A 25,840-nucleotide genomic window follows, 5' to 3' on the forward strand; every position below is an offset into this window, starting at 1 on the left:
CCGATCCAATACAGCACCTGGGCAAAACCCCTCCAAGCTGTTAAACTGGGGTAGAGCCCAGGTCTGGGACACAGGTGGCTCACCTGCAGACTACCTGTGTGACGTCGAACCAGCCACCTACTCCCCCCTGTGCCTCAGGTCCCCGTGTGTAGAGTGGGGATCGCGTTTCCATCCCTCGTGGGGGCTGTGGAGTTACAATCCAGGAGTGACAGAGCTGCTCAGATCCGACGGTGACGAGAGCCACACAGGTAACTCGACAGATCTGGCTGAGACGGACACGTTGCTAAGTGGGGCAGGTTTCAGCTCAGCTTTGCATAACTTCCTCAGCGGGGGGCTTGTCCTGCCACCCCCTCAGATCCGGGCTGATTCAGTGCTGGGGCCCATTTGATCCCCTGTTCCATGGTAACATCAATAGCTGAGGGATTCAAGGGCAGAGCAGCCAGCGTAGCAATAGGTGCTGTGCAAAGGGAGGCAGCACTCTCGGCTGGGGCTCGGTCAAAGCCGTCGGGGAAAGAGTGACTGAGGGAGACAGGAACGGGGGGTTATAATGGCTGGGCTGTGGGGAGCTGAGCATAATCACCCTAGTCTCTAATGGAGAGGAAGAAAATAAAGACAAATACAGGGGAGCAAGGGGAGAGATGACAAAGGGAGACAGCATCTGCCTTTGGAGGGAGGGATAGCTCAGTGGTTTGAGCATTGGCCAGCTAAACCCAGGGTTGGGAGTTCAATCCTTGAAGGGGCCACTTGGGGATTTGGGGCAAAATCAGTGCTTGGTCCTGCTAGTGAAGGCAGGGGGCTGGACTTGATGACCTTTCAAGGTCCCTTCCAGTTCTAGGAGATGGGATATCTCCATTAATGTCTAATTTCATTTTTTCATCAGCTGGGACTCGGAACGGGCGATCCACTCAACAGAGACCCCAGAAGACACCAGCTATTCTGGAAGGAGGAGGGCAGGTACACCCTGCGAGCGGGGAACGCCCCTGCCCAGCCAGGGACGCTACCGCATTGTACGGCCCCGGGGCGGAGAGCTGCAGACAGGAGGTGCTGAAAGCAACAGCAGGTTTCCTAGCCAAGGAAATATTGCTGGAAAACAGACCGGGGAAGGGGACTGGGTGAGTGTGCAGCAAACAGCAGAGCAGCGAGGGATCCCCCAGGGAACGCTACAGCCTCAGCTGGCTAGAGAGGCTGCGAAAGGCAGGGCTGGAAAGGGAGCTGAGCTGGGCTGCAAGGGAGAAAGCACTTAGCAAAGCCTGGCTGCTTCCCTGGGGGGGACAGTCCTTAAAAGTGGCTCGTGAGAGCCGAGAAAGGGGGACGGATTGTCCAGGAGGGAGAGGAACGCGTGGCCGCCTAGGGCTGTGGACGATCCCCAACCAGGAGGCGCTAGAGAGGTGGAGCCACGTTGGTGGAGGACAGACAGGATTGTGTCTAAAGTGGGGCAGGAGAAGGAAGCAGGACAGTTACCCGCTGGCTGTGGAAAGGGAGAGGAAGGAGGGAGTGTGTCTGGTCAGAACTAGGAGTTCCCGTCAAGCCCAGGGTGTTCTGGAGCAGTAGCGCCGGGATGGAGAGCTGCGGCAGGTTTCCAGGAGGAGGGAGTAGGGGGAGATGCTTTCCCATGGCCAACCCGCAGTGCTGAGTAGGCAGCATACCAAACTCCATGTGCCCCACCTCTAACCACGTCGCCAGAGCACTGTATCTGACCCAAAGCCCTTCGAAGTCAGTGGCCTTCAATGGCCTTTGGATCAGGCTCACAGACAGGTCTCGGACAGGGATCAGAGACAATTTTGGTCAAGAGCTGCCAACTGTCCGTATCTTCCGTTAGCGACTAATGGCCACACATTTCCCCAGGCATCAGACAATCCCACGGGAACTCAGGCACAGCAGGTAGCCCCAGTGGAGCGAAATGAAACGAAATGTTGGGATGAAAGCTAAATCCGGAACATGCCCATTGTCTGAGAGTCCCTGTCTTTTCCCCTATCGTGCTGCAGCCTGCGAGGCAGCAGCTGGGAAGGGGGGTTAAATATTTCTAAATATTTTCCACATACCGCTCAGGCTTTGTAACCCAGTCCATTAAAACGCTTGTAAATGCTGAGACTCCGAAGACACACTAAGGAGCTGCTGCATTGAACTGTCATTAAATATGTTGGATATTACCCTGAGACATGGGAGTTCGCATTCTTTCCAGCGCTGCTCACGCTGGAGTCCATTTCTCTGAAGTCAGAAAGCTTACAACATTTTCACGAGGCCAAAAAGCAATTCACGTCAAAAAGATCAATAATATAAAAATAAAGCCGGAGAATTCTAGTTAAAGGGGATATCCTATAAATATGTTGTTCACGTTCGTGAATCTAAGATGAAAAAAAATTAATCAATATAGTTCTTTAGATGATGTTATTTCTAATGAGAAATATTCCAAGACGCTGCAAATAACTGCTTTAACGGAGGGAAAAAAAGCATTAATAATTTACTTTATAAAGCATATGATACTGAATGAAAGAAAATTGCTGCTGGTTCTTAATTTTGTTGTAATACTTCCTGACAAGCTCAATGATGCTTTGGCCAAGTTCCTGATATTAAAGTCAAAGGATGTTAATCTCATTAGAATTTTTTCCGAGGATTCCCCCTCCCATCACACTAATGCCTTGCTGGCTTTGGTTACTTGATGGGAATCCTGGTTATTTTCAAACACCATAAATCTCATCAGGTGTATCTTACTTATTAGAGTGCCAAAACCAAGAAGTTGGCACATGAGTAATCCTAAGGAGAGGCACTGTATGAGAGAGCAGAAAAACCGAACGCTCTCTCTGAGATATTTGGGGCAGTCAATGGTCAGGCCCAACAGCTCAGGGGATACCCCTAAAATACAGGTAAACCCCAATTATGCAAAGGTCCCAGGGGAGATCCCAAGCCACCACATAATCAGGGTCTTGGACAGTTGTCTAAGTATTTAAGGCATATATGGCTCCCAATTACTGAAGTATCTGTGGAATTCTTTGCCAGAGGATGTTGTGAAGGCCAAGACAATAACAGAGTTCAAAAAAGAACTAGATAAATTCATGGAGGATAGGTCCATCAATGGGTATTAGGCAGGATGAGCAGGGATGGTGTCCCAAGCCTCTGTTTGCCAGAAGCTGGGAATAGGTGACAGTGGATGGAGATCTTGATGATTCCCTGTTCTGTTCATTCCCTCTGGTGCACCTGGCACTGGCCACTGCTGGAAGACAGGATACTGGGCTAGATGGACCTTTGGTCTGACCCAGTCTGGCCGTTCTAATGACCCTCACAATCTGATGCATTTATCCTTGCAGCACCCCCGTGAGGAAGGCCAGTGCCTGTGATCCCCATTGTACTTGAGGGATAGAGATACCCAAGGACACATGGGGAGACTCTGGTAGAGCCAGGAATTTAATCTGGGTCTCCCAAGTTCTAGACTAGCACCCTAACCACTGGTCCACCCTTGAGCTCTACATTGCAAGCTTCAGCCAGGCAGGGCTTGTGAGCTCAAGATCAATCCCAAATATCAGATAACGAATAGGGCACCCCCCTCGGTCCCGCATCCTACGAGTCCTTTGTGTGCATGGCTCACTCCCACTGGATTCTGTGGGAGGGCACACACAGAGGCGCAGGCCTCAGAATTTCAGCTGAGCGCGTGACTCTAAACGCCTAGGCAGATTATGTCTTTTCTTTAAAGCACCCATTTGTATCAGATGGAAAACTACCGCCACAGATCCATGGTTGGGGTGATCTGCTAGATGAAGCGCCCTGTGATGGGTACCCCATGCCATGCTAACGGGACACCTTCCCAAGGGTCACACACACCCGCTGCTGACTTTTAAGCAAGACCCGAGTCCTGCACAAGCACAGCAGGCCCCGGGAATGCGCTTTGAAACTGTTCTAGCCCTGGTTCAACGGGATGGTGATCACTGGTTGGGGTTCCACCTGTTCTCGGCCGCAAAGAAAACTAGAGCGCAACAGTTCCCCACTGCCATCAGCGGGTGTCTCGGTGGGCACTACCAGAAAGTCAGGAGGGAAGAGCGCTAAGACCTTGATACCAAGGCCCCATTGGCCACATCTGACTCGCAGTTCACTGCTGAAGAAAATTTTTCTGGTGACTTGTACTCCCGTTTTGCTAGTAGCTGGTAAAGCTGCTCCTGCCTGTGAACAAGTCGTTCAGAGAGGAAATGGGGAGGGATCATTGCTGTGCCACTGGGAGCCATTCAGAAATCAGCTCACTAGGGTTCTGGGAAAGTCGATTTTTCATCCAATGCTTCGGGAAAACTTATCGAGCCAGATCCTCAGCTGGTGTAACTCCGCATGGCTCCACGGACCTCGCTGGGACGACCCTCATGCTCAAAAAGAAGCAGGTGCTTAAGGACTTTGTCAGGTTGGAACCAGAAAGCTCAGCACCTTGCAGGACTGCGCCCCTATGCGGCACAGCGGCCAGAGTTAAGGGGGAATTCTAGAGAAGCTCACCAGAGCCAGCTGTGAGACTCTGGGCTTATTGCAACAGCCGGACAATCTGGGTTGTCCATTTTGGGCCTAAATCTATAAAATATTGGGGGGGGGGGGGGGAACATTACTCCTGTGAGTAATCCCATTGACTTTAATGAGGTTACTCCTGTGAGTAAAGTTATTCATGTGGGCTTACATTTCTGCAGAATCAGACCCACAGATTGTAAACTCTCTAGGGCAAGGAACTTCTTGTTCAGTGTCTACAAAATGGCCAGCAAATTCACGGCACTATATAAATATTGTAAGAAAAAAATGAATATGAAAAATTATAACCTGCAAACATTTTTCAACAGCTTTAATGCTGTAAGCCTCGCTGGAGCACTGCTGCAGCCAGGAATGCCAACTGGCAAGTAATACATTTACTGAGAACATCCATGCTTTGTCCTGACACTCAGGAATTATGCTGACACATTTTCAAAGGTCAGGAAATGCAGCCTGCAGCACACAATAAAATGCACACATGGGCCCTGATCCTGCTGTTAGATCCCCACAGGCACATCCCTGCAGAGCAGGGACTTAACAGATTTCAGAGCTCGGGCTATAAAGTCTAGAGAATGATTATTTGGAGGCAATTTTGGATTATACCTTTTATCTACCTAAGGCTCTTATCTGGCCCCCAGCACCGAGATATCTGAGCACCTCACAATCTTTACTGTATTTATCCTCACAGCATCACGTGCTGTATTCTGCCGCAAAGGGGCTAAGTGACTTGGACAAGGTCATGCAGGAAGGCTGTGGCAGAATCTGGGAATTAAACCTGGCTTTCCCAAATCCCAGAGTGGTACCCTAATCCCGATAGGACTGTTCTTATAGTAAATTAAAGGCTCTTTTTATAGCAGAGTAAGGGGAGGAAATATTTCAAGATTATTTTGCCCTTTTCACCAGTGTAAACTTTGTTTTGTTTTTAACTGACAGTCGGGTTTTGATTCAATTTTATTTTTTTAGTGCATTTACTGACCGTTGGCAACGGTAAACCACCTTGTATTGATGCCTAATCTGCAATGAAAGGCTTCGGAATGAAATGGACGAGGCTGTGAGGAGCAGATTGATTTTAGATGGTCAGCGAGCCAGGGTCACTGCAGAAGCTTTATTCTTTTCCAACTTTCTAAAAGCCTGTAAGAGCCGGGGTGAGAATGGGGGAAGCAGGCTCTGACTGGTGGAACAGAAGAAACGGGTGGAGGGCTGGGGAAGAGAAGGGTGTATGGATGATGCTGCAGCTAAAGATGCTTTTGAGAGCTGATGGGAGAAGAGAACTGTTCCACCAGCGCAGGGGAAGAAATAGTTGGAGATCAGCCCATGTCGCAGATTTCAAACCCTGAAAATCCTGGGGAGGATCCACGTGGGGGATGTCTAAGCCCTGAGCCAGGTGAAGCCATGACGGTAGGAATTGGTGGCTACCCTCCAGGCCTCATCTTAGTCCAAGCTTCCAGTCCCAACACCTTCAGCAGCACCAGGCTCCAATGGACAGGATGTGGTGAGCCCTGCCCCAGTATGTAGCAGTCAAGCTGGGGACCTTGACTCTGTGGCCTGTATGGGTGGCAGAAGGCTGGGTACATAACCCAGGGGTTAGCCCTCTCCCCCTAGACACACTGCCATCCAGCTCGCCTGCATCACTCCCAAAGGAGAGCGTGCCCGGCCAGTCACTGCTTCACAGGCCCACCAGTGATGCCCTTTCCTGCTCTCGGGGCACCAGCACCCAGGGGAAAACCTCAGGCCTCCCATCTCAAAACCACACTCAATCACCTCCCCATGGAGAAAACACATGGGGCTCCCAAGCCATCACTGCTTGGTGGCCAGGAATGGGGCCTCGTCCCTGCCATGGATGGATAAGCAGAGGGAAATTACAGCCCCCAAATGCAGATGGCCCCCAAGGAATGAACTCCCGCTAACTCTCTGTGCGCTGGATGGAATCCACAGGGAGCCTCTCCCTGTTAGATTCATGAACTAGAATCATTCCAGACCAGGGCACAGGCCCTGCCACCGGGGATCCAACCAGCTCAGGATCTTGTCTCTGGCAGAAGCCAGAACCAGCTCCTCCAGGAGGAATTGTCCCTCATGGACAATTATTGGAAGAAGCCGCCGATAGAGAACCTTTGTCTCTAATCCCCAAAGGTTGGCTTGTACCCTCATGTGGGAGAGTTTAAATCCCTTCCACACTGCACAGGATAAAAAAAAAATGCTAGACATTCTCATTACCCAGAGAAATGTCTAGCTTTTTTTTTTTTTTTGGATCCCACTAAGCTCTTGGCTTCAGCGCTGTCTTGGGGCAGAGAGTTCCACAGGTCAATTCTGTAGTATGTAAAATAATATTTTCTTTTGTCAGTTTTAAATGTGGTTCTTAGAATGGCCCCTTATCCTAGTATATAGGAGTGCCAGACATACCTTCTCATGATCATTTGTGAGTCTGTATCTCTCTATCACAGCCCTTTTCTCTAACTCCTCTCTGAACTAGATGGTCTCTATCTTTTGTTTGTTTCTCCATATACAGAAGCCTCTCCAGGCCTTTAATCATTTAATGAACCATCCCCTGGGTCGCCTTCCACCTCTGCCACATCTTTTCTGAGATAAGGTGAGCGAGAAGGAGCTTCTGGATTTTCTAACTTCAAAAAGCCAGCACACTACCAGAAAAGCTTTGGGCTGTAAAAGGTCCTTTATATACAAGCAAATTACTTTTCAGTAAGTGACTTGAATCTCACTAGCACCACTACAGAAAAATTGCTGCGCTTTAAAGACAACATTACGGGTCTGGAGATAAAAAGACAAAGCCCAGGAAATTCTGAGCTAAGGTCTTACACCTAAAATTTTAACTGGCCTTTCATTATAGCCATTGCTAATACTGACAACTGTGAATCGGGCTCAAAGCCGTTTGGAGAGCCATTACAACAACTCGAAAGGGGAAAGCCGGCATGCAGGGGTAATGCACAACTGGGCTCGTGCGGGGGGGGGAAAGGAAGTGCATTATTTGGGGTTGGGGATTAGCCTTTCAGAACAGAACGTGGGCTGCCAAAGAAATAGGAGACGTCTCGGCATTGATCCCAATCGGTGCTGAGCATCTTCAGCTCTCATTCAAGCCACTGGGAGTGCTGGGGGCTCACCAACAGGCCCCTGGCTTGTGTGTTCATCTCAGACAGCACCGAAAAGCAAATGGAGCCACTGGGCGAGGTCAGGAGAGTGCACGGAACGCTGCAGGCCAAGTCCCCCCTGAAGCCACAGGAAGTGTTACCAGTCGGGATTGGGTCCAGTGGGATATTATTAAACTAGTTTCTAAAACACCAACACACATTTAATTTCCCCCATCTGGTTCCACCCCAGAGGCAGAGGGAGCATCCTCGGTGCCAGAGCACTGTGGAGGCAGATTATGCCTTTGTAAGGCCCGATGGCTCAGCGTGTGGGCATGGGCTCCTGGGATGAAAAGGTAGAGCGGGCACTCCCCCCAGCACTGCCTGGCTAGTGAGCTGATAGGTGGGCCATGGTCATGCCTGCTTAGACACGCCTCCATCATCTCCCCCTCTAGCGCATCTGTGCAGAGCAACTGTAACCCGCCCCTTAGCATTCAATTCATACCCCTTTCACCCAGACTCATCCTGTCCTTACTCAGGCAAACCTTCCACTGACTAGTACATGTGCAGACACGGGCATTAGAGCCACAGAGCACAAATACAGGCTCTGTCTCTCCCTTTTGTGTGGTTTGTCATTCCACACAGGATTTATGTCTCTGACATCGGTTAATTACTTGCCATGTTTCCATCAATTTAATTCAAAGTCTGCGCCCTTCCCTCCCTTAATGAAATTAAACAGCATGTGCATATGTTCCCCAGTTACTACTCAGAAACAGCACCCAAATATGCACATAAAACATGTTGGCATTAAACAGGCCCATCTGATACCCCAGGGCACATTCCACACTTTACACTTGGGTCTTTGCGGGAACATTTCTTGCAGGAAAAAATGAAGTTTTTTCCCCAGGCGTTCTCATTTCCGCACAGATTCATGGCGCTGGGAGTTTGCCACAAAAAGCTCACCAAGACTCAAAAGTGGCTCTGTTGCAAACGTCCTTCCTTTATCTGCCTTTTGCACTTTTCTCTAGTGGTCAGACTTTGCACATGAGAAAAGCGCAGGTTTTACCTTGCTGCCGAACATTCAGACCCTACTCTGCTGTCCTTCCTCACCACAGTCAAGGGGCCTTTTCCCCGAGTAAGGCGTGCTGGATACACTGCTTCCTTCCACCTCCCCATCAGGAAGCAAGTGGTCAGTCGTTCCTAGCATCATTTCACTGGCTTGGTGGCATCCATGTGATAGGTACTTTCTTTCCCCAAGGGTATGAGAGCTGAATTCAGCTCCCAGTTACTCCACTGACTTCAATGGGGTTGTCTGGGATTCACAAAGGAGAATCCGGTCTTGTGTATTTGACATTCCAGCCATAGCTGCTCCATTTCCACAGCCTTTTAAAAGTATCCATTTCACATCGACCAAAGGGGACTCACTTCAGCAAAACCTATTTATATTGGCCCTAAAATGCAATAGCCACTTTACAGATACAGAGCAAGACCGGAGGCCTGGCTCTGGTGAGCTCTCTCAGCAAACAACATACAAACAGGGGACCGAGAAAAAGGATGTGACATGTTTTCTTTAACCTTCCCCCTTTTGATCCTTAGCCCTTAACTTTACTTTCCATGTTTAACCTGATGTATTATACAGCTTTAATTATTGCTAAATTGCCTTTTTATCTGAAATAAAATATCCGCTCAATCAGATGCGCCTAGCAGATGAAGCAGCCCTTCCCACAGCACAGGGACGCTCCAGTGTACAGACGGATTGGAAAGTTTCACCTCTGCTTTAGCATAACAAAACTTTTCATTTAGATGTTTTCATCTATCTATTGGAGAAAAAAATAAGTTTCAAATAATGACTGTAATAAATGAAGGTAATTAATTGTAGTTTGTTCCTTTACTGTCTAGTCAGCTTAATTTTACCTTTTCATCTAATAATGAGAAAATAATTTTTGTGCTCTGAGGGTTAATGATATGTAACTGCAAGAGCTGCTAATTGCATGTTGCAAACTATTCATCAAAATCCCCATCTGCGCGCCTTGATTATGTTTGCTAAATTATTGCTTTGAATTATCTTTCATAAAGCAACTTTTGTAATTAGCAGGGCTTTCGGTTGGCTCTTTTCTCTCCGTGCAAGGAGATTCAAACTTTGTCCATTTCAAGCTGTTGCCATTAAGCTACTGTCATGGACAGCTTTTTGTTATTCCGTGCCAGGGAAATAAACCGGCCTTTATCTAATCAGGATGGAAAACAAAAGCTGTTTTTATTCTCAGTGGGTTCGATTTAGTCCCTTCTCCACCCCACAACTCCCCCTTCCCACTGAGCGACTGCATATAAAGGATACAGGCGCCTAAATGTATACGAGCTGCTTATGGGGACTGCAAAAACACAGGTTGTTACTTCAAAATGAGCTTTTTCTTTCCATTTAAAAGAAAAAATAGGAGGGGGAGCCACTGCATTCATCATGGGGGCTTTTTGGTTACTCCCCAGGACATAGGATGTAGCACTGTATTCTCCCTTGTAAATATTCATGTTTAGTAAAATCTAAACACCCCCAGCACCAGCCATTCTGGCTGAGTGGTTTGGTGGAGGGGGGCATCACTGGAATGGCCTAGAGGCAGGACTCTGCCACCTGCTGCCTACTGGAGGGGGGTTCTGAATAAGCAGAAGCAGTCGGGATCTGTGGGGATGGAATCCGGGCCACTGGAGCCATGATTATATAGATCCAGTGGTCAGAACCTGGAGCATGGGAGGGGAGAATTTCTTGCTGTGTAAAGCCAGAGTTCTCTGGCTTTCAAGATTTCACCCCAGCTAATAAGCAAACAGGGCAGATCGCCAGCTGTTATAAACCAGCACGGTTGTGTGGAGGTCCGTGGGGCTGTCCTGATTTACAGCGAAGAAGGATGCTGACCTCCACTTAACACACCTTTCACCTTAAATGTTTATTCCTTACATGGGCTGAGGATGGGCCAAATGCTGTAGCCTTTACTCAGTCAAAACTCCCAGTGACCTCAGCAAGGGTTTTGACGCATGAAGGATTTGCTCCTACATTGGCAAAGATCAGAGTCAACCGAACTGAAACGGGATGGAAAATTAGCAAACGTCACCTGTACAGCCACTTTGATCCTGATTTGCACGGGGTGAGTGAGGGCAGAATACAGCCCCGCAAAGAGAGGGAAATCAGCGCCTCCCTCAATTACTTGCCAAAAAGCAGAGTTAATGGTCTGGAGTTTCTCCAACAGCGGCTGATAAAAGGCCCAATCTTGCATCCACTGTATTCAGTAAGAAAACTCATACTGACTTCAGTGGGACAAGGACTGGGCTCAACACCCCTAACGCCGGACAGGCATCTTCCTATTCATCATTCAGAGGCAACTCCTCAAAACCACCTGCAAAAACCTTCCTGGAAGAAACCGAATCAGTAAGGGGGATTCTAAAGAAAATGTGGAGTCGGGCGGCCAGACTCTGATCTGAGTTACACTGCCATAAATCCAGAGCCACTCCTCTTTAGGGGCAGGCTGGGTCTCCCAAAGCACATAGCTCATCTTCTCCAAGCAGATCTAATGAAAGCTATTGGGAAAAACGCAGTATTTAAAAGACTGAAAATGTATTCCTATTGTTATCGCTCTCTTTTGTGTATTTATGCATAGTGCATTGGAATGAATCAATACCGGATTGCCCTATAAATAAATGAGCATATCAGTAAACTGAGTAATAAAATGAAGTGATGAGAAATATGGAAATCAGCCGCATTTGTGTAAATCCAGTTATTGTTTACTTTCATATTTTCTTATGCAGTTCCGGTGTTCCAAAGAGACAGATTTCAAGTAATGTAATGCTCAGCAGATGACAGATTCTAATGTGTTGCTGGTGGTGAGCGCTGAGTGCCTCCATCTCTCTAGGGGTTTCAATCTACGCACATTAGAAGAACACAGAAAGCAGCCCCCAGAAGAGCAATCATTTAAAACAACTGTTCTGAAGTGCGATATTTCTCCCACACTGCCCTCCCCTTTAGAAGGATTTAAATCTCGCCACATCAGACTGGTACCTGAGCTGGGAAAGTTCATTTGCACATGTAAAATACCCAAGATCTCTTGCGAGATGACTAGGTGGGGGGACACAGTACAAACTAGGAGCAATCAGTACCGGCAGGGGGTCAATGAAGGGATGAATTTGGCCTTAGTGAGCTCAGAGGAAGCGTATGAGAGCTGGAAGTGAGGAACATGCTGTGCAGTGATTGTGCAGTTTGGTCTTGGTATCTATCTGCTTTTTCTTATCCCCAGGGTCCATCTCAGTCTAATCTGGCTAGTCGCAAACACCATCACGACAGAGTACCTCTTGCGAGTGACGGCTTCTTACCTCTGCTTGGAAGCTCTTTAAGACAGGAGCCACCATCTCTCTGATTTCCTGAAAGAGAGATCAGAGAGTTCACCAGAAGCAGATATCGTACGAGTTCTGCAGTGGTATTTGTATATATCTACAGATCCACACACACTGAACTACGGGCATGAGCAACTACCTGTCTCTTCTCTGAAGCTTTAGAGCTGGTGCCCTGGCTGGACCTAATCTTCTCAACGGCTACTCTTAACCTACCATAATCTAAAATCTGACAAAGGGTGAAGAGGTTTTTAATCCGTAGCATGTCTACATTGACTGAGTCTTTGCAAGAGGCCAGTCAAACAGCACTGATCTTTCTCCCCTCCTCCACTTTCTCTTTACAGGGGGTAGTCAAACCCCTCCCTCCCGTCCTCTGCCTACCAAGACACATTAGTCCTTTCCAGCATCCGTTTCCAATAAGTCTTTCGAAGTGCGGTGTGCCCCAGAGCTGCTGTGAATGGGTCCCCTGCCCTGCAAGAAGAACGTTCTTAGGGTCAAGCCCAGCAGGGGCCACATTCGTGATCCTGGAGTAGAAGGCAACAGGAGACACCCATGAGTATCTGAGGAGCATGTGTAATTCAGGAAGACACTGAACTATGTCAGTCCTCTTCAGGTGTTGATACTGCTCTACACCAGCTGCTCTTCTGCGTATGTGTGTTCACAAGAACACAACACTGTCTCAGGCCTCTGGATCCCTGTTTCTGCCTAGGCCCGGCCAAGCTATGGAAGGGGAGGGCAATGCCTGTACGGGCTACTTCAGCCCTGAGGCTGCGGTAATGGCCAGATAGGGTCCTGCCTGCACACAGCTACCCAGCAGGGTATGTGGTTTGATCCTTTCTATGTCGTGAGGAATACAATTCATGGGAGCACAGCAGATTGTAAGCACAAAACTCAGCTTAAACCAAAACACGGCTGCCAGATTAACGACAGCGTTTGGCGAGCACCATTCTAACAACAAGGTGAGCACGGTCACCTCGTGCAGCGGCCCACCCAACAGCAGCCAGTGGGTCTCGGGCCAGTTCCGACTGATCTGAATTTCAGAGGGGCTGAGCACTGAAGTCAGTGGGAGCAGCGCCTCTGAAAAGCCGGTCGCAGATCATCACAGCAGGTACCTTACTGAGGGTGTCAGATAGGGAGCCAAGGTCTGACTGGGACATGGGGACTAAGGGACGTCTACAACCCGAGGTAACTTTACTCTAGTTAACTCAGTACCGGAGCAGCAAAGACACGTCATTACAGGCTTCACGACGGGCTGGACAAGTCGCCTGGAACCCTGGGTAATTACTAATGTCTGTCCTGCCACGGCTTCACAGCTGCAGTACCAAGCTAGCTGGAGTAACACTAGCTCACGTATGTCGACATGAGCCGCCATCACTCCTTGTGACCGCAGGGCAGATACAGCCTAGGCTGCCCCCTTTTGCCCCTCAAGTTGGTTCCTTCACTTACGGTGGAAGGCATGATGGGAAATGCTGCTACCTGGGGTTTTGCAGGCGAGGGGATACCCTTATCCAGCACCTTCCATGAGCTCTACGCTAACTTTATCCATTTCCTTTGAACAGCAGGCGCATCGGTGGCTATTTCTCAAGTGCAGCTGATGTGGGGAGATGGTCCAGGGGCTCGGCGGAAATGGGCATATATCTGTCACCTCTGCGGGCCTGGGTTCAAATCCTGGCACGCGCCCCAAATGGAAATGCATTTGGTGACCTCCACTGAGGCTCATTGTGAAGCTTGCAGGAAGGGCAGACCCTACCGAGGGGAGGCCCGCACTGGATAATGGGGGCATGGAGCCAAGACCAAGCAAGGGAAGAGCTGGGAAGTTTGGGGTTTATAAAGCTGATTCAAAGAGCATCTTACATCCAGGATTCAATCCATGAAGGCAGACTCCCCTCTGAGGTGCCCATTTCTATCCAAGCTCAGAGAGGGCCTTGAAAGCTCACTCCAGCGGTCTCTTCCGAAGGACAATCCACCGCTGCAGAGCCCAGCCGGGTCTCCGGATATTGACCCACATCCTGCTCTCACACCCATGTCAATCCAGAGTCATTCCATTGACTTTAATGGAGTTACTCCCATTCACATGGATGTGAAAGCAGAATCTGTATTATTCCCCACAGCGAGGATATACACCTGTGGTAGGCGTTCGGCTCAGGGAGACACGGTTAACTCTCTCTGGGCCAGCTATCAACTAGTGTGTGCACACAGAACGGAGACGCATCGGCAATTCTAAGCGGTGGAAGTTTGCACAGTGCATTCTTGCATCGGGCATGGCTCGTGGGCAGGGTCGTTAGAGCCAGATCTAGTTTTCACTGAATTCGACAGAAAGCTTTCCATTGACTTTGCTGGGATTTGGATCAGGCCCACGGTTTCTCTCTTTCATTGGCACCCAATTCACCCACCGTTTTTAAACAAATTAACCCCCAAAGTACGCGACTCACATTATGGCCCACCAGGGCCTTTGCTGAAAAAGAAAACTGACAGGATTTAACAGAGCAGAGAGCACCAATCTCCCACTGGAATTAACAGGAAGGAAACGTTAAAGCTGCTGCTCCCGTCTACACTGGCCACCCTTCACTTTTGCCCAGCTGACCCTTTAAATCGGAATCAGCATTGAACCAATGGCTGCTGGAGCTGCCGGCTTGCACACCAGATAGAACACGGAGGTGCTGTCCCTTTGTGCTGGTTAACAATCCCTTTGCACTTTTTCCACCAGATTAGAAGTGTTAACCATGGTGACGGGCCGAAGTACATGCAATCATTACATCCTGATCACCTTCAATTCCTTTTTCGTTTTCAGTTGAGTACGTTTACTGTTAGCGAGGGCTGTCAAACAGTCACCACCCCAGGTGTGGCTGCATTTCAGAGGTTGGTGAAGTGTGTTCCCTGTGTCAAATTTCTATACGTGGTTTAAGATCTTTAAATGCTAAGCTGTAGCGAGAGAAAACGCTGGTTATCATTTAAGTGCATGCAAAATCCATTTAATAGACATCACAAACATATGAACAGTGGGAAGACCAACGAGGGAGCAGGGTTTCTAGACAAGAAGGAGATTCATGGAAGGAGATTTTAGGCTTGATATCAGGAAAATTTACTATGTGTCATCCCCATTAGCAGGAGGAAAGCCCATTCCTGGGGCAGTCAGATTGAGATTGTCAAACGTGTCTGAGGGAGGGAGTTAGGCATCCAAAGGCCATTGAAATTCACTCCCTTGGGCCCAGCCTTAAATCTTATTGGACAGAACACCAAAAAACTGACAGGAGGAAACTGAGAATGGATCAGACAGGACCATAAAGACCCTTGCCCCTCTCTCTAATTTCTCTGAGCCCCTTTAATATAATAATATATGGAGATATACCTATCTCATAGAACTGGAAGGGACCCTGAAGGGTCATCAAGTCCAGCCCCCTGCCTTCACTAGCAGGACCAAGTACTGATTTTGCCCCAGATCCCTAAGTGGCCCCCTCAGGGATTGAACTCACAACCCTGGGTTTAGCAGTCCAATGGTCAAACCACTGAGCTATCCCTCCCCCCTTTCTGCCAGCCTTACTCCCACGAAGGAAAACATCACAACTCAGGCCTTGGTCCCACTGGAATCACACCTCATGCTGTGGTCCCACTGGAAGCAATAGGGCTACTCATGGAGAAAGGTATTCTGCTAGCCTCAGGCCCTCTGAATCTCATGAACAAAGGAGTAGATTCTCAAAGGGGCATGCCCCCCTTGCAGTGACTCTCAGTGGGTGCTGGGTACCTACCTGCCTGGTGGGCCTTTGAAAATCTCCCCTTACGGTTTTGTTTTTATGGGCAGGAAAGAAAATAGCATCTGAAACTGGAGGGGGGAAAAAATCCTAACAGTCAAACTGACTAAAATAAAATGTATTTTAGAAAAAAATAAAACTGTGCCTACCCCATCTGGGCTGAGAGCTGCATGCCAGGATCTCAGCTCCAAAAGCTTAACACTTGCTTTTTATAAACCCAAAGTTCTGTTAATGGAAATGCTTTCGGGCCTGATTCTGAGCGGTGCTGCAAAGCACTGAGCTCCCCTCAACACTGATCGAGGGGGAGCAGAACCTGTTCAGCATCTCCCAGGATCAGCCCCTTTAAATACAATGGAGCCATCAGAGGCGGCAAGAATAAGCAATAAAGAAAACCCAAAGGTTAGAGACTATAATTTGTCTTTGTGGCTAATTAGCTTCCTTTCTTGTTAGTCACTTATGTCTACGGTTTTCAAAATCTAGTTTGAACAGAGGAAAATATGCCGTCCTACTGAGTTAATTCTATAACAGCAAATATACTGTACCTCAGGTACATTTTTCTTAAATTCCCGGCTGAGTTCAATTAAATGTTTATGAGAATGTTCACTCTCTTCCTGCCGAGCAGCCAGTTCTGAAGCAACAGAATTAAGCTCCTTCTGGAACAAAACAAAACAAAAACAAAAACAAAAAAAAGAAAGAAAGAAAAAAGATGTTTTTGATGCATTTTTTTTTAAACTGTACACATCATTCTCCCCAGCATTTCATTTTCCTCCCTTACAAAGCCAAGACCTGCAATATCGACAAGGAGGTTGCATGAATAATTGAAGAAACTATGTATTCAATGCAAAATAAAATAAAATAAAATAAAAGCGAGATAATCAAGAAGCTCAGCTCATCAGTATTCTCCTCCCCCCACCCTTTCACTCCCAAAAGGAACAGTGACATAAGCTCCACAATAACTGCAAAAAAAACATCACCGTGGTAGTGTCAAAATAGTAAAGTGCAGCATATTGGATTGCCAGATTTTATTCTAAGCCCGCTTCGTTGCCAGATTCCATATATCAGCAGAGAGGGAAGAAGTCCAACTATGACTTACTTACGCTTAAGTGTTCATAAATATGCCTTTTAAGATATATATGGCTTTTTAATTTCAGCAGAATTTGGAAAAATGAAGGTGCCGATATTAAGTAAACTGACCTTTTGGGTATCCCGCAGTAAATCATGCACAGTTCACTTCAAGTGCAGGGAAATGTTTCATTAAAGAATTATGGATTCAGATCAAGCTGGTTTTGAAGAACACTAACCTGCGTGTGTGAAACCGCAATCAGATGCAGGATTTAAAATGGCATTTTAAAAGAAAAAAAATCACCCTCCAAGCCAACAGATCTAGGCTGGGGGAGAAGGGGATAATGCACTATGCATAGCCACATTTGTTAGGCATGTATCTTTCATTGCACCCTTCCTTCTCTTCTTGACTTTAGTGTCTGCAAATTTCATAAGGGGGGCGCGTGGCCCCATTAGCAGTCATGGCATTCATTTGCATAATTCAGGCCCTAGTCTGCCGGTGTGCTCTGCTGTCTGTTTGCATCAAAGGGTGGTGGTCCCCTGGCTGGCACGTCAGGCTGTGTGGTATAGCATACCCTGCCTGGGACTCCGGGAGCACCGATCAAATCCTACTTTGTCAAGACCCAGCGCCGTAACTGACATACGCGTTCACACTTATTACAAACACGCAAGTACATGCTGGAAATACTTTTGGAGGAAAGTCATATATATGGGGGCTAAAGGAATTAGTGGGAGTAGCCGTCACATTGAAAGTCATTTATACCCGTATAGCCAGCATGCACAGCTCAATGCTTCCAACTGGAAAGGCCGGCCTCCAGATAATGAAACATGGTGACGATTATGTAGAAATAACACGGTGCACTTACCACCCAGATCCCAAAGCGCTTTACAGAACTGGGGAACTAGCATTATCCCATTTCGACAACTAAGTGTCTTGTCCCAGAGCAATTCAGTGGCAGATCCAGGCAGAGAACCCAGATTGACCATCATTCTGTCCCAAGCTCTAACCACTACATCTCACTTCCTCTCTTCCAGTGTTTCTCCCCCCACCCTCAAATCATGAAATACACAGTAATTATCTGACTCCTATCAGGTGAAACCAGTAAAAATTTATACCAGTGCCATAAAACTCAGCAAAACGTAGAGGCCTTTGTCTGATTCAGGAATACAGTAAGAGTATATATTCCAGCCATCAAAACCTCATTAGAATTTATCTGTTAACACAGATTCTAATTACCACCCTTCAGTCTAAGGGAAGAGACACAAACCGTAAAATGTAAGAGGGGAAAGATTCTATTAATTGCTTTTTGATAAATCGGAGGCTGAAGCGCTGGTGTCAGAGGGTCAGAACGTATCCGCGTTAGTCTCAGATTGGTCCTCCATCTCCCAGCGCCGCTTTAAAAAGGAAATGTCCCAATGGGATGAACTGTACACGCAGCCCGCTCTGCCCAGCAGGTGGGACTGAAACTGCAGTTCACTGCTTGGAAAAGAAAATGCTACAGTAGGACCTCATTAACCTGCACACCGAGAGTGGCCAGGAGCCCTAGGTGCAGACAGCAGCCCAAGCATAGAGGAACCATGGCGGCTGCTCCAGATCACAGGTGGAATAAAGGCCTCGGAGGGGCTGCCAAGTTAGGTTCCAGCAGGTCTGGGGAGGAAAGACTCTATAGAGGCCATGTGGTGCAGTCCACAGAACCTGCCTGGGAATCAGGAGACCAGGTTTCTGTTCCTAGCTTTGCTACTGACTCACTCTGGGGCCCTGAACTCATCCTGTAACTTTTCTGAGCCTCAGCTTCCCCATCTGTAAAGCGTGGATCATGCCGAGATCCTCAGCTGCAACGTGGTGTGTAGGTTTTCCTATTCTAGCCCCCCAATCAGGTTCTGCAGAGCTCCCCACCCACAGCCCTGCTGGAGAAATACACCTTCACTCACCACCTCCAGTACCTGGCAATGGGCCTCCCTGTGCTCAGACCCCCCGAGGAGCGTGAGCAGCAGAGTCACCCATGAGAATTTCTGGGGCTCCACTGTCCGGAGCAGAAATAACCTCAGTGAGCACAGCTGAATTTACTCTGGGGGCTGCTCAGCCGTTCACCAGCACTCTGCCCTGCCCTCTGACAGGGGATGACATCAATTGAGGCCTTCCTCCAGTCCCGCCAGGGCCCTCCTGGGCAGCAGCACCCCCCTGCAGCCGTCACGTGGGCGATGGGCTCAGGAGACTAAACTGTTTAAAGTAAACTCGTTCTGCAGAAAGCGATAACGTACCCACGCGAAAGCCGCTGGCTGCGGGGCGGCTGCAGGGCAAGGGGCTGGCTAGTTTCCTATCTCGTGGTCAACCGGTTACTGAATGTCTCGATGTGTAACTAGGAGGCATGAGCTGAGATAACAGCCATTAACTGTATCAGCCTTCAGCCCCGTACATGTATCAAATTCTGGCCAAGGCTGGGCTTCCCTGGATAAGGCCAGAATTCAGACAAGAGACCACTCAGTAAGCAGCCGATTCTATCACAAGGAGAACCCCTCTGCTAGCCTGAATATGCAGCACGGTCACCTCCCCCACAGCCCCCATCTGATCGTATGGGGGACGCGCTTACACAAACCCTGTCATTTGTGCCAGCCCTTCCATTTCGATAGGCTCCTCTGATTAATGGCACATCAGACACAGACATGCGGGAGCCTCCGAGCAGCCCGTTCTGAATAATAAACATCCCACTTTCCACTAGCACAACAGCGGCCACGGGGTCAGACAGGCGACGTCCTCAAGCCACAGGCCAACAAGCGGACAACTCGGGAAGGGATTTTAGTCACCGAGAACGAACACCCACAATGACCGCGACATCTGCTAGGGAGCCCCGCAAGCAGAGCTGAAACTACAAGCTCCGTCCTGCTCTTCTTCACCTCAACAGGAGTTTTGGCCGCTGACGTCTGACAGGGGCAGGGGCCGTAGAGACATGCCCATGACTTCAGTTCCGAAAAGCACTGATCCAACATGGAAACTGGGCTCCAAGCCCCACCTGAACTCAACCCTTTGAGGGATTAGAAAAAAATCCCATGAACTTTTTATTCATTCCATATTTTATTGATACACCCATTTCACACGCACGCACAAGCACATGTAATATACCGCGCAGCCCCACACGGCCTGTCCAGGTTAGTGAGAGAAGCAATGAGATAACGATCGGCTGGTATATCCTCCCACAACGGGACCAGGAAGTACCGGAAATCTCACGAGGAAACCTGAAATAGGGCTGAAAACGCCCCAGCTAAGTACTGATATGAAGCACCAGAGGCCGGACTGCTGCACTCCTTGAACCCCGAGATGGGAGGCCATTTTATCCTAACATTTTAAGGAGGGTGTCTGGTCTAGCAGCTAGAGCTAGGAACGAGGAGTCGGGCCTCCTGTTTGTATTCCCACCTCCGCCAGCGAGTCGCTGGGGTCTTGGGCAGGAGACTAACCTCTGGGCCTCAGCTACTCAGTCTGTGAAATGGGGTGAATAACAGAACCATACAAATGTAGGGCTGGAAGGGACACTGAGTGGTCAACGAGTTCAGCTCCTTGCGTTGAGGCAGGACCAAGGAAATAGAGACCAACCCTGACAGGTGTTTGCCCAACCTGTTCTTAAAGCCTCCAGTGACGGAGATTCCAAGCCTATTCCAGAGCTTAACTCTCCTTAGAATTAGAACGTTTCCCCTAAGATCTAACCTAGATCTCCCTTGCTGTAGATTAAGCTCATCACTTCTTGTCCGGCCTTCAGTGGACATGGAGAGCAACTGATCACCATGGTCCTCTTTACAACAGTCCTTCACAGATGTGAAAACTTCTCAATAGTTACCTGCCCTGTAAGGGATGTGGGGCGCAGTTGATCCACTCATCATTCACCCAGTCAAAGAGAAGCAGGGCAGGGCAGTGTTCTTGCAGTGATTGCTCCGATATGCTTCTCTGACTCTTAACTGGCTCTTTGGCTTAGGCAGTGCAGGACTCTCCTGAGCACGGCAGGTCTCCAATGTTAAACAGTAATGAGTCAGGCCACCAAAAATCATGTGTCTGACGTTCCCCTGGGAACATCTCCAACACAGTTCTGCGCCGGGGACAGCATACAGCCATTACGTCAACCGTCCCTGGAGACGAATCTGCCAGAGCTAGCGGGAAGGGGCCACCACGCCGGGAGGAATTAGGCCCAGAGTGCCAGAGATCACACAGCACGAGCTGGGAAGAGAACCCAGGACACAAACTCGGCTCACTTACCCCAGTGTAAATGCAGAGCCACTCCCCCAATGTCAGTGGGGTCATTCCCAATTCCAACGTCACCGAGAGCAGCGTGTGGCCCTGAATCGCCCTCCTCAAAGCCTCTCCTTGTTCCTGCATGTGGCACAGGGACCGGATCCGTCCACAGGAGACAGAGAGGGAAATGGCTGGCTGTGCTGGCGCGGCTGCAGCGGGAAGGGGACACAGAGGAAGAGGGCCTGCCAGGTTTGTGAAGCAGGACAGAACAAGACAGATTGCCGTGTACAAGACGGATTGCGGTGCACACGGGCGCACGGTAGATGGGATGTTAGACAGGCCGGGTTACAGAAGCTATCAATCATTTCCTACATATTATGTAAATTTCTGATGCTAAAGATGTATGGAGTCAATTATCAGGGGTCACTGCCGGGTGTGAAATTCATACAATGAAGCTCTCTTGGTCTCAAATGAATTTGAGAGAGATTGCAAGCTTACTGCCTTTTATTGGACAATATAAATATTTCACTGTTATATAAAAAATATTGGAGAGAAAGCAGATAAAACTAAATCCTGTGTGTATACAGAGAAACAGGGAGTGAAAAATGGCAGTCAGCATCTTTTTAAGTGCCTTTTGGTGCGTTACAGGAATACTGGTGGTTTCAGGATGGTACAGTAGCAGCCTGTGTTTCTAACACACGGAAAGACCTTGGTTTGGATAGCAACCAGAGAGATCCGAGCTCTCGTTCTCCTTTACACCAGAATAAATCGAGAGCAACGGGCATTGGCGTAACAGCTGTGCCAATGCATGGAAGCCAAGCCAGAGAGCGACAAGCGCCTGTGTTTAATTTTGAGCCGCTTTGTTGCGTGTCTTGTTCTAACTGTCACTTTCTGGCCATGACAGAGATCAAAGAGTGAAATGATGAAATGTACATGGAAACCCATTTCTCGCAGACTTGTCCAGGGCTTTCCGTGACATACAGCACTTAGTCAAAGGCTTCGGTGTAATCATTAGCCAATAAATCACAGCCACGGTTGTTTCTTGTACTCCCTTGTTTAATAACTTAATAAAAGCTAAAGAACAGTAAATACAGTACTAGCCTCCTAACACAAGCACTGCCCGATGGGTTTGGTTTTGTACACAGTAACATTTCCAAACAGTTTAGGAAGAAGATTATAAATAAGAACAGAACAGCCAGACAGGCCCTGAGATAAAAAACCCGGGACAGTCCAGAGCCAAACCTAAACGCTCCAGTCAGAATCCTTCTGTTTGCTGGCTGTCAAAGTGATCTCTCAGATCAGGGTACCGGCATGCGTGGTGCTGGCGCCATATGCAGAACTGCCACCATGTCAGTGGGGGCCGCGTGTGCGGTAGAGGTGATAGATCCTGGGGATGACTCTGCCGCGGGGACGAATGGGCAACAGAACAGCTGTCCCTCAAACTGAGACTCTCTGTGACTCCAACAATCTCACATGTGTGGCATGCAGTGCCCGTCATCCCCAGGTGTTTTACAAGCTTTCCTATCAGACTGTACAAACAGCGAGAGAGGAATCGCTTTCTCCAGCGCTGAAACGCAGCCACCTCCACGGTACAGCTTGTCAGGAAACCAGAGACCCTTTGCCACAGTTAAGTACATCCCTTTATTTCTGCTAAGCACCAATTCTCTGCCTGATCGGCCCCACCTCCAAACTGGAGCCTCCCCATTGGCAGCAAAATGTAGGACTGGCCTGTGCTTTCTGGCCATGCCAAGGGAAAAGAGAGGCCTCTGGATGGGGAAAGGCGCCAATCACACTTCTAACGAGCTGAGCTGAGCACATATAAATTGACATCAGAATCAGAGAGCTTCCCCTTGGCCTCGACTGCCCATTCAGAGAACTGGGAGCGAGGTTCTATGAATCCCAGGAGACAGGCTCCAATGCCACGCAATGAACCTCTTCCTCCCTGGCCTCACACCTCGGGGAGTCATCTGACCCCAGGCACCTCTGCCCTGGGAGCAAGCTACACCCTCTGTGTTCAGACAAGCGGCCCGGACTCAGCATGCCCAGAACTTTAAGGATGCGCTTCCATTCCACTAACTTCAATACAAGTTAAGCACACGCTTAAATTTAAGTGTGTTCTTAAGAGCTTTGCTGAAAGGGGGCCTTTCCGACCACGAGGTGGAAGGTAGTGGCCCTTGGTACTTGCTGGCTATTTAATTTGCGTATGTGTTAGCCTCAAGGCAACACTATGTTGGGAAAGGGGAGCTAAGCAGCAGGCCTGAATTAACACAAGGTCAGGCTGGGGGTTATCTGCGGGTCCCATGATTACTGGGGGTCCACCCTTCCCCAAAGGGAAATGATGATATTAAGCAGTACAGCACCCCAGCAGCAAGGGGAGTACATTGGCACCATACACTGGTTAGAGAGGGCTGCAAAATATGCCTCTGAGTTTCAAATGCCCCCAGCACTTCTGATCCACCTCTCGGCCACCTTCTCTTGCTGACAGCTGAGCTGCCAAGCACAACTGGCCGCAGAGGCACTCTCTGGCCCGGTAACATAAACTCATTCCAGGTGTAACTCCTACATTTGGCCCAAAGTGACATGTTCACAGTATAGGTCCCATTGTTTAGAGTCCCACCTGCAAACAGAACCCCGATAGCATAACCAGGGTTTGACAGGCTCCAGAGAGAACAGCTACAAGCCACCATTTTTTCAACGTGTCCAGATGGCAGCATTCCACCCAGAAGCACAAACTTGTGTCTGGCATGTTGAGCGGTCCACACCCGCTGCATTCTTGCAGCGGTGCATTCTGGGAAAACCCAGGCCACTGTCTCACACTGTGTTGGCTGCTGGGGCCACAGACAGAGAATTGTGGGAGTTTAGGAGGGGGCAAGGCACTTTGGGATGGCCATCTCCACAGATGTCTGGGAGACAGGTTTGGCTCGTGCTGTGCATTGAGCATGGAGTGGCTGTATAAGGGCCCAATCCCGCAAGGTGAAGTTACTTACGCAGGGCCGCACAGACAGTCACTAGCAGCCCAAAACTTTGGGCAGCCCAAGTGCTCAGTGTGAAGCCCAAGGACGGGGCAATGGAAGGTCCCGTATGCAATGGAAGCAGGCTGGAGTTGTAGCATATCTAGGGACCAAACCGCGGCCTTGTAACTAGGCTGGATTGACCATAACTTTGTGGGCTAGTCAGCTCATTTCACAGCAGGCAGGTAGCATGGACAATTGAGGTTCTTCCATTCAAAAATTCCACTTTAAAAACAGATGAGCAATACTACTAGCTTTTGTCCTCCACGCCCAGCTCACAACATCCCTTAGCTATGATCCAAATTCAGCTCTGTCCTACACAAACCTGCTGTTCCCAAGCTTGTGACAGTCTGTTACTGGCATCCAGAAAGGTGGAGTCACTAACTGAATCAAAAAATACCCTTTAAACTGCAGAAATTAATATGCCGTGATCTGATCTGAAACCTTCTGTGCTACATTCCTTGCCTGGGATCTCACCAGTTCTTAGCCTGGGTCCATTGCCCTTTTGCCTATGAGCATCACCCAACTCTAGCAAGCTGCAAATGATCAATTCCAGATACATTTTCCTGACTTATTCCTCTGTTAGCATATCTGTCCTCATTTGCAGTCTCATGTACTAGCATAGGACATTCTTATTTCATGTTCACCAATACATCAACCCTTCTCTGCTACAATAAAAAGGAAAAAAAACCTTTAAGAATCAATACCCCTCTCTCTACCTATATTTTATTAAAAACTTTAGCATCAATACTAATGTTTAAATCCCCACCAAGCTGAGTTGAATTACCTATAAACTGTACCCACCACCAGGAGGACTTCCTTTCTACCAGTAGGAAATAAAAGTGATAAGCAGAGGTACTTAAATAACAATGCTAACCAACTGAATTCAAGAACAGATGACTGAACAACACAACCAGATGGGGGGTTTATTTCAGTTTGGTGGCACAGGTTTACTTTATGTTATTTTTACAGACAAAACTTTTTTTTTCTCTCCAATGTTTTTAAGAGTGAAAGCACCAACTAGAAACGAGTCCCCATGCAGTCAAAAGAACTTAGACAGGGCTCTGTTCTCCCCTACATCTTTGCTCAGCATGGGTGGGCACGGAACATTAGTTAGAACAGCCATGGGACTGCTCTAAATTTACAGTAGCAGAGAATCAACATAACACAGCTCCACTCCACCCTGCCCCCTTGCTCCTCCACCATTCCACCTACACTGGCTGGCACAGGAGCCTTCTCTGCCAGTTCTGGGCCAGCTGGGAGTTCCTCTTCGCAAGGGGAATTTGCCGCTGGCCATTTCTGGATGGAATGGAACCCTCCCACTATGCAATACCTGAGCAGCACAATTTGCACTGGACAATCTGGACTAGAGAAGAACAACTGGGTGCAGTCAAAGAGATGCCATAATTTGCACCCACAATTCTGCAGTCCCAATCAGTTACAGCTGCACAATTAGATACTTGGTGGTGGCCTATTTAAAAATGTGATCCATAAGGTTATCTAGGTCCTCTCTTTTCTTCCCAGGGGTACAATGTGTTTTCTAGTGTTCTGTCCAGTCTATGCTCAAATGTCTTGGCAGCTGCAGCCGCCATCATTTTCCTTGGGAGGCTATTCCATGATCTAATCTAAAAAGATGGTCCCTTCCCAAAGAGCTTACAGTCAAAGTATACAACAAGAGACAACAGCTGGATACAGACAGATGGAGGAGTGCAAGAAAACAATGAGACTACGCTGGGCAGCATCACAGGCAGTGGACTCAGCACTCGAGCTGCCTAACCCTCGTCAAGTTTATCAGCTTCCGGTATTAAAACAAACAGAAAAAAGCAGCCCCCCCCCCCCCCCCCCCCCCCCCCCCCCCCCCCC

General features: G+C 48.6%; 1 protein-coding gene across 6 annotated transcripts in view; it reads right to left on the reverse strand.

Annotated features, from left to right (window-relative positions):
- CUX2 (cut like homeobox 2) overlaps positions 1-25,840 on the reverse strand; it is a 223,130-nt gene that overhangs the window by 70,718 nt on the left and 126,572 nt on the right. For 2 of the 6 annotated variants that reach the window (XM_034790834.1, XM_034790839.1), the window contains exons 2-3: positions 16,228-16,338; positions 11,919-11,966 (exon numbers count right to left, since the gene is read on the reverse strand). The exons of 1 other annotated variant lie outside the window; for it this stretch is intronic. In XM_034790834.1, coding sequence (XP_034646725.1) covers positions 11,919-11,966; positions 16,228-16,338 — 159 coding nt within the window. The remainder of the gene's footprint in view (positions 1-11,918; positions 11,967-16,227; positions 16,339-25,840) is intronic. 3 more of the 6 variants (XM_034790836.1, XM_034790840.1, XM_034790835.1) reach the window with 2 other exon arrangements.

The sequence above is a fragment of the Trachemys scripta genome, chromosome 15 (genome assembly GCF_013100865.1).
Source record: "Trachemys scripta elegans isolate TJP31775 chromosome 15, CAS_Tse_1.0, whole genome shotgun sequence".
Classification (NCBI taxonomy): domain Eukaryota; kingdom Metazoa; phylum Chordata; order Testudines; family Emydidae; genus Trachemys; species Trachemys scripta.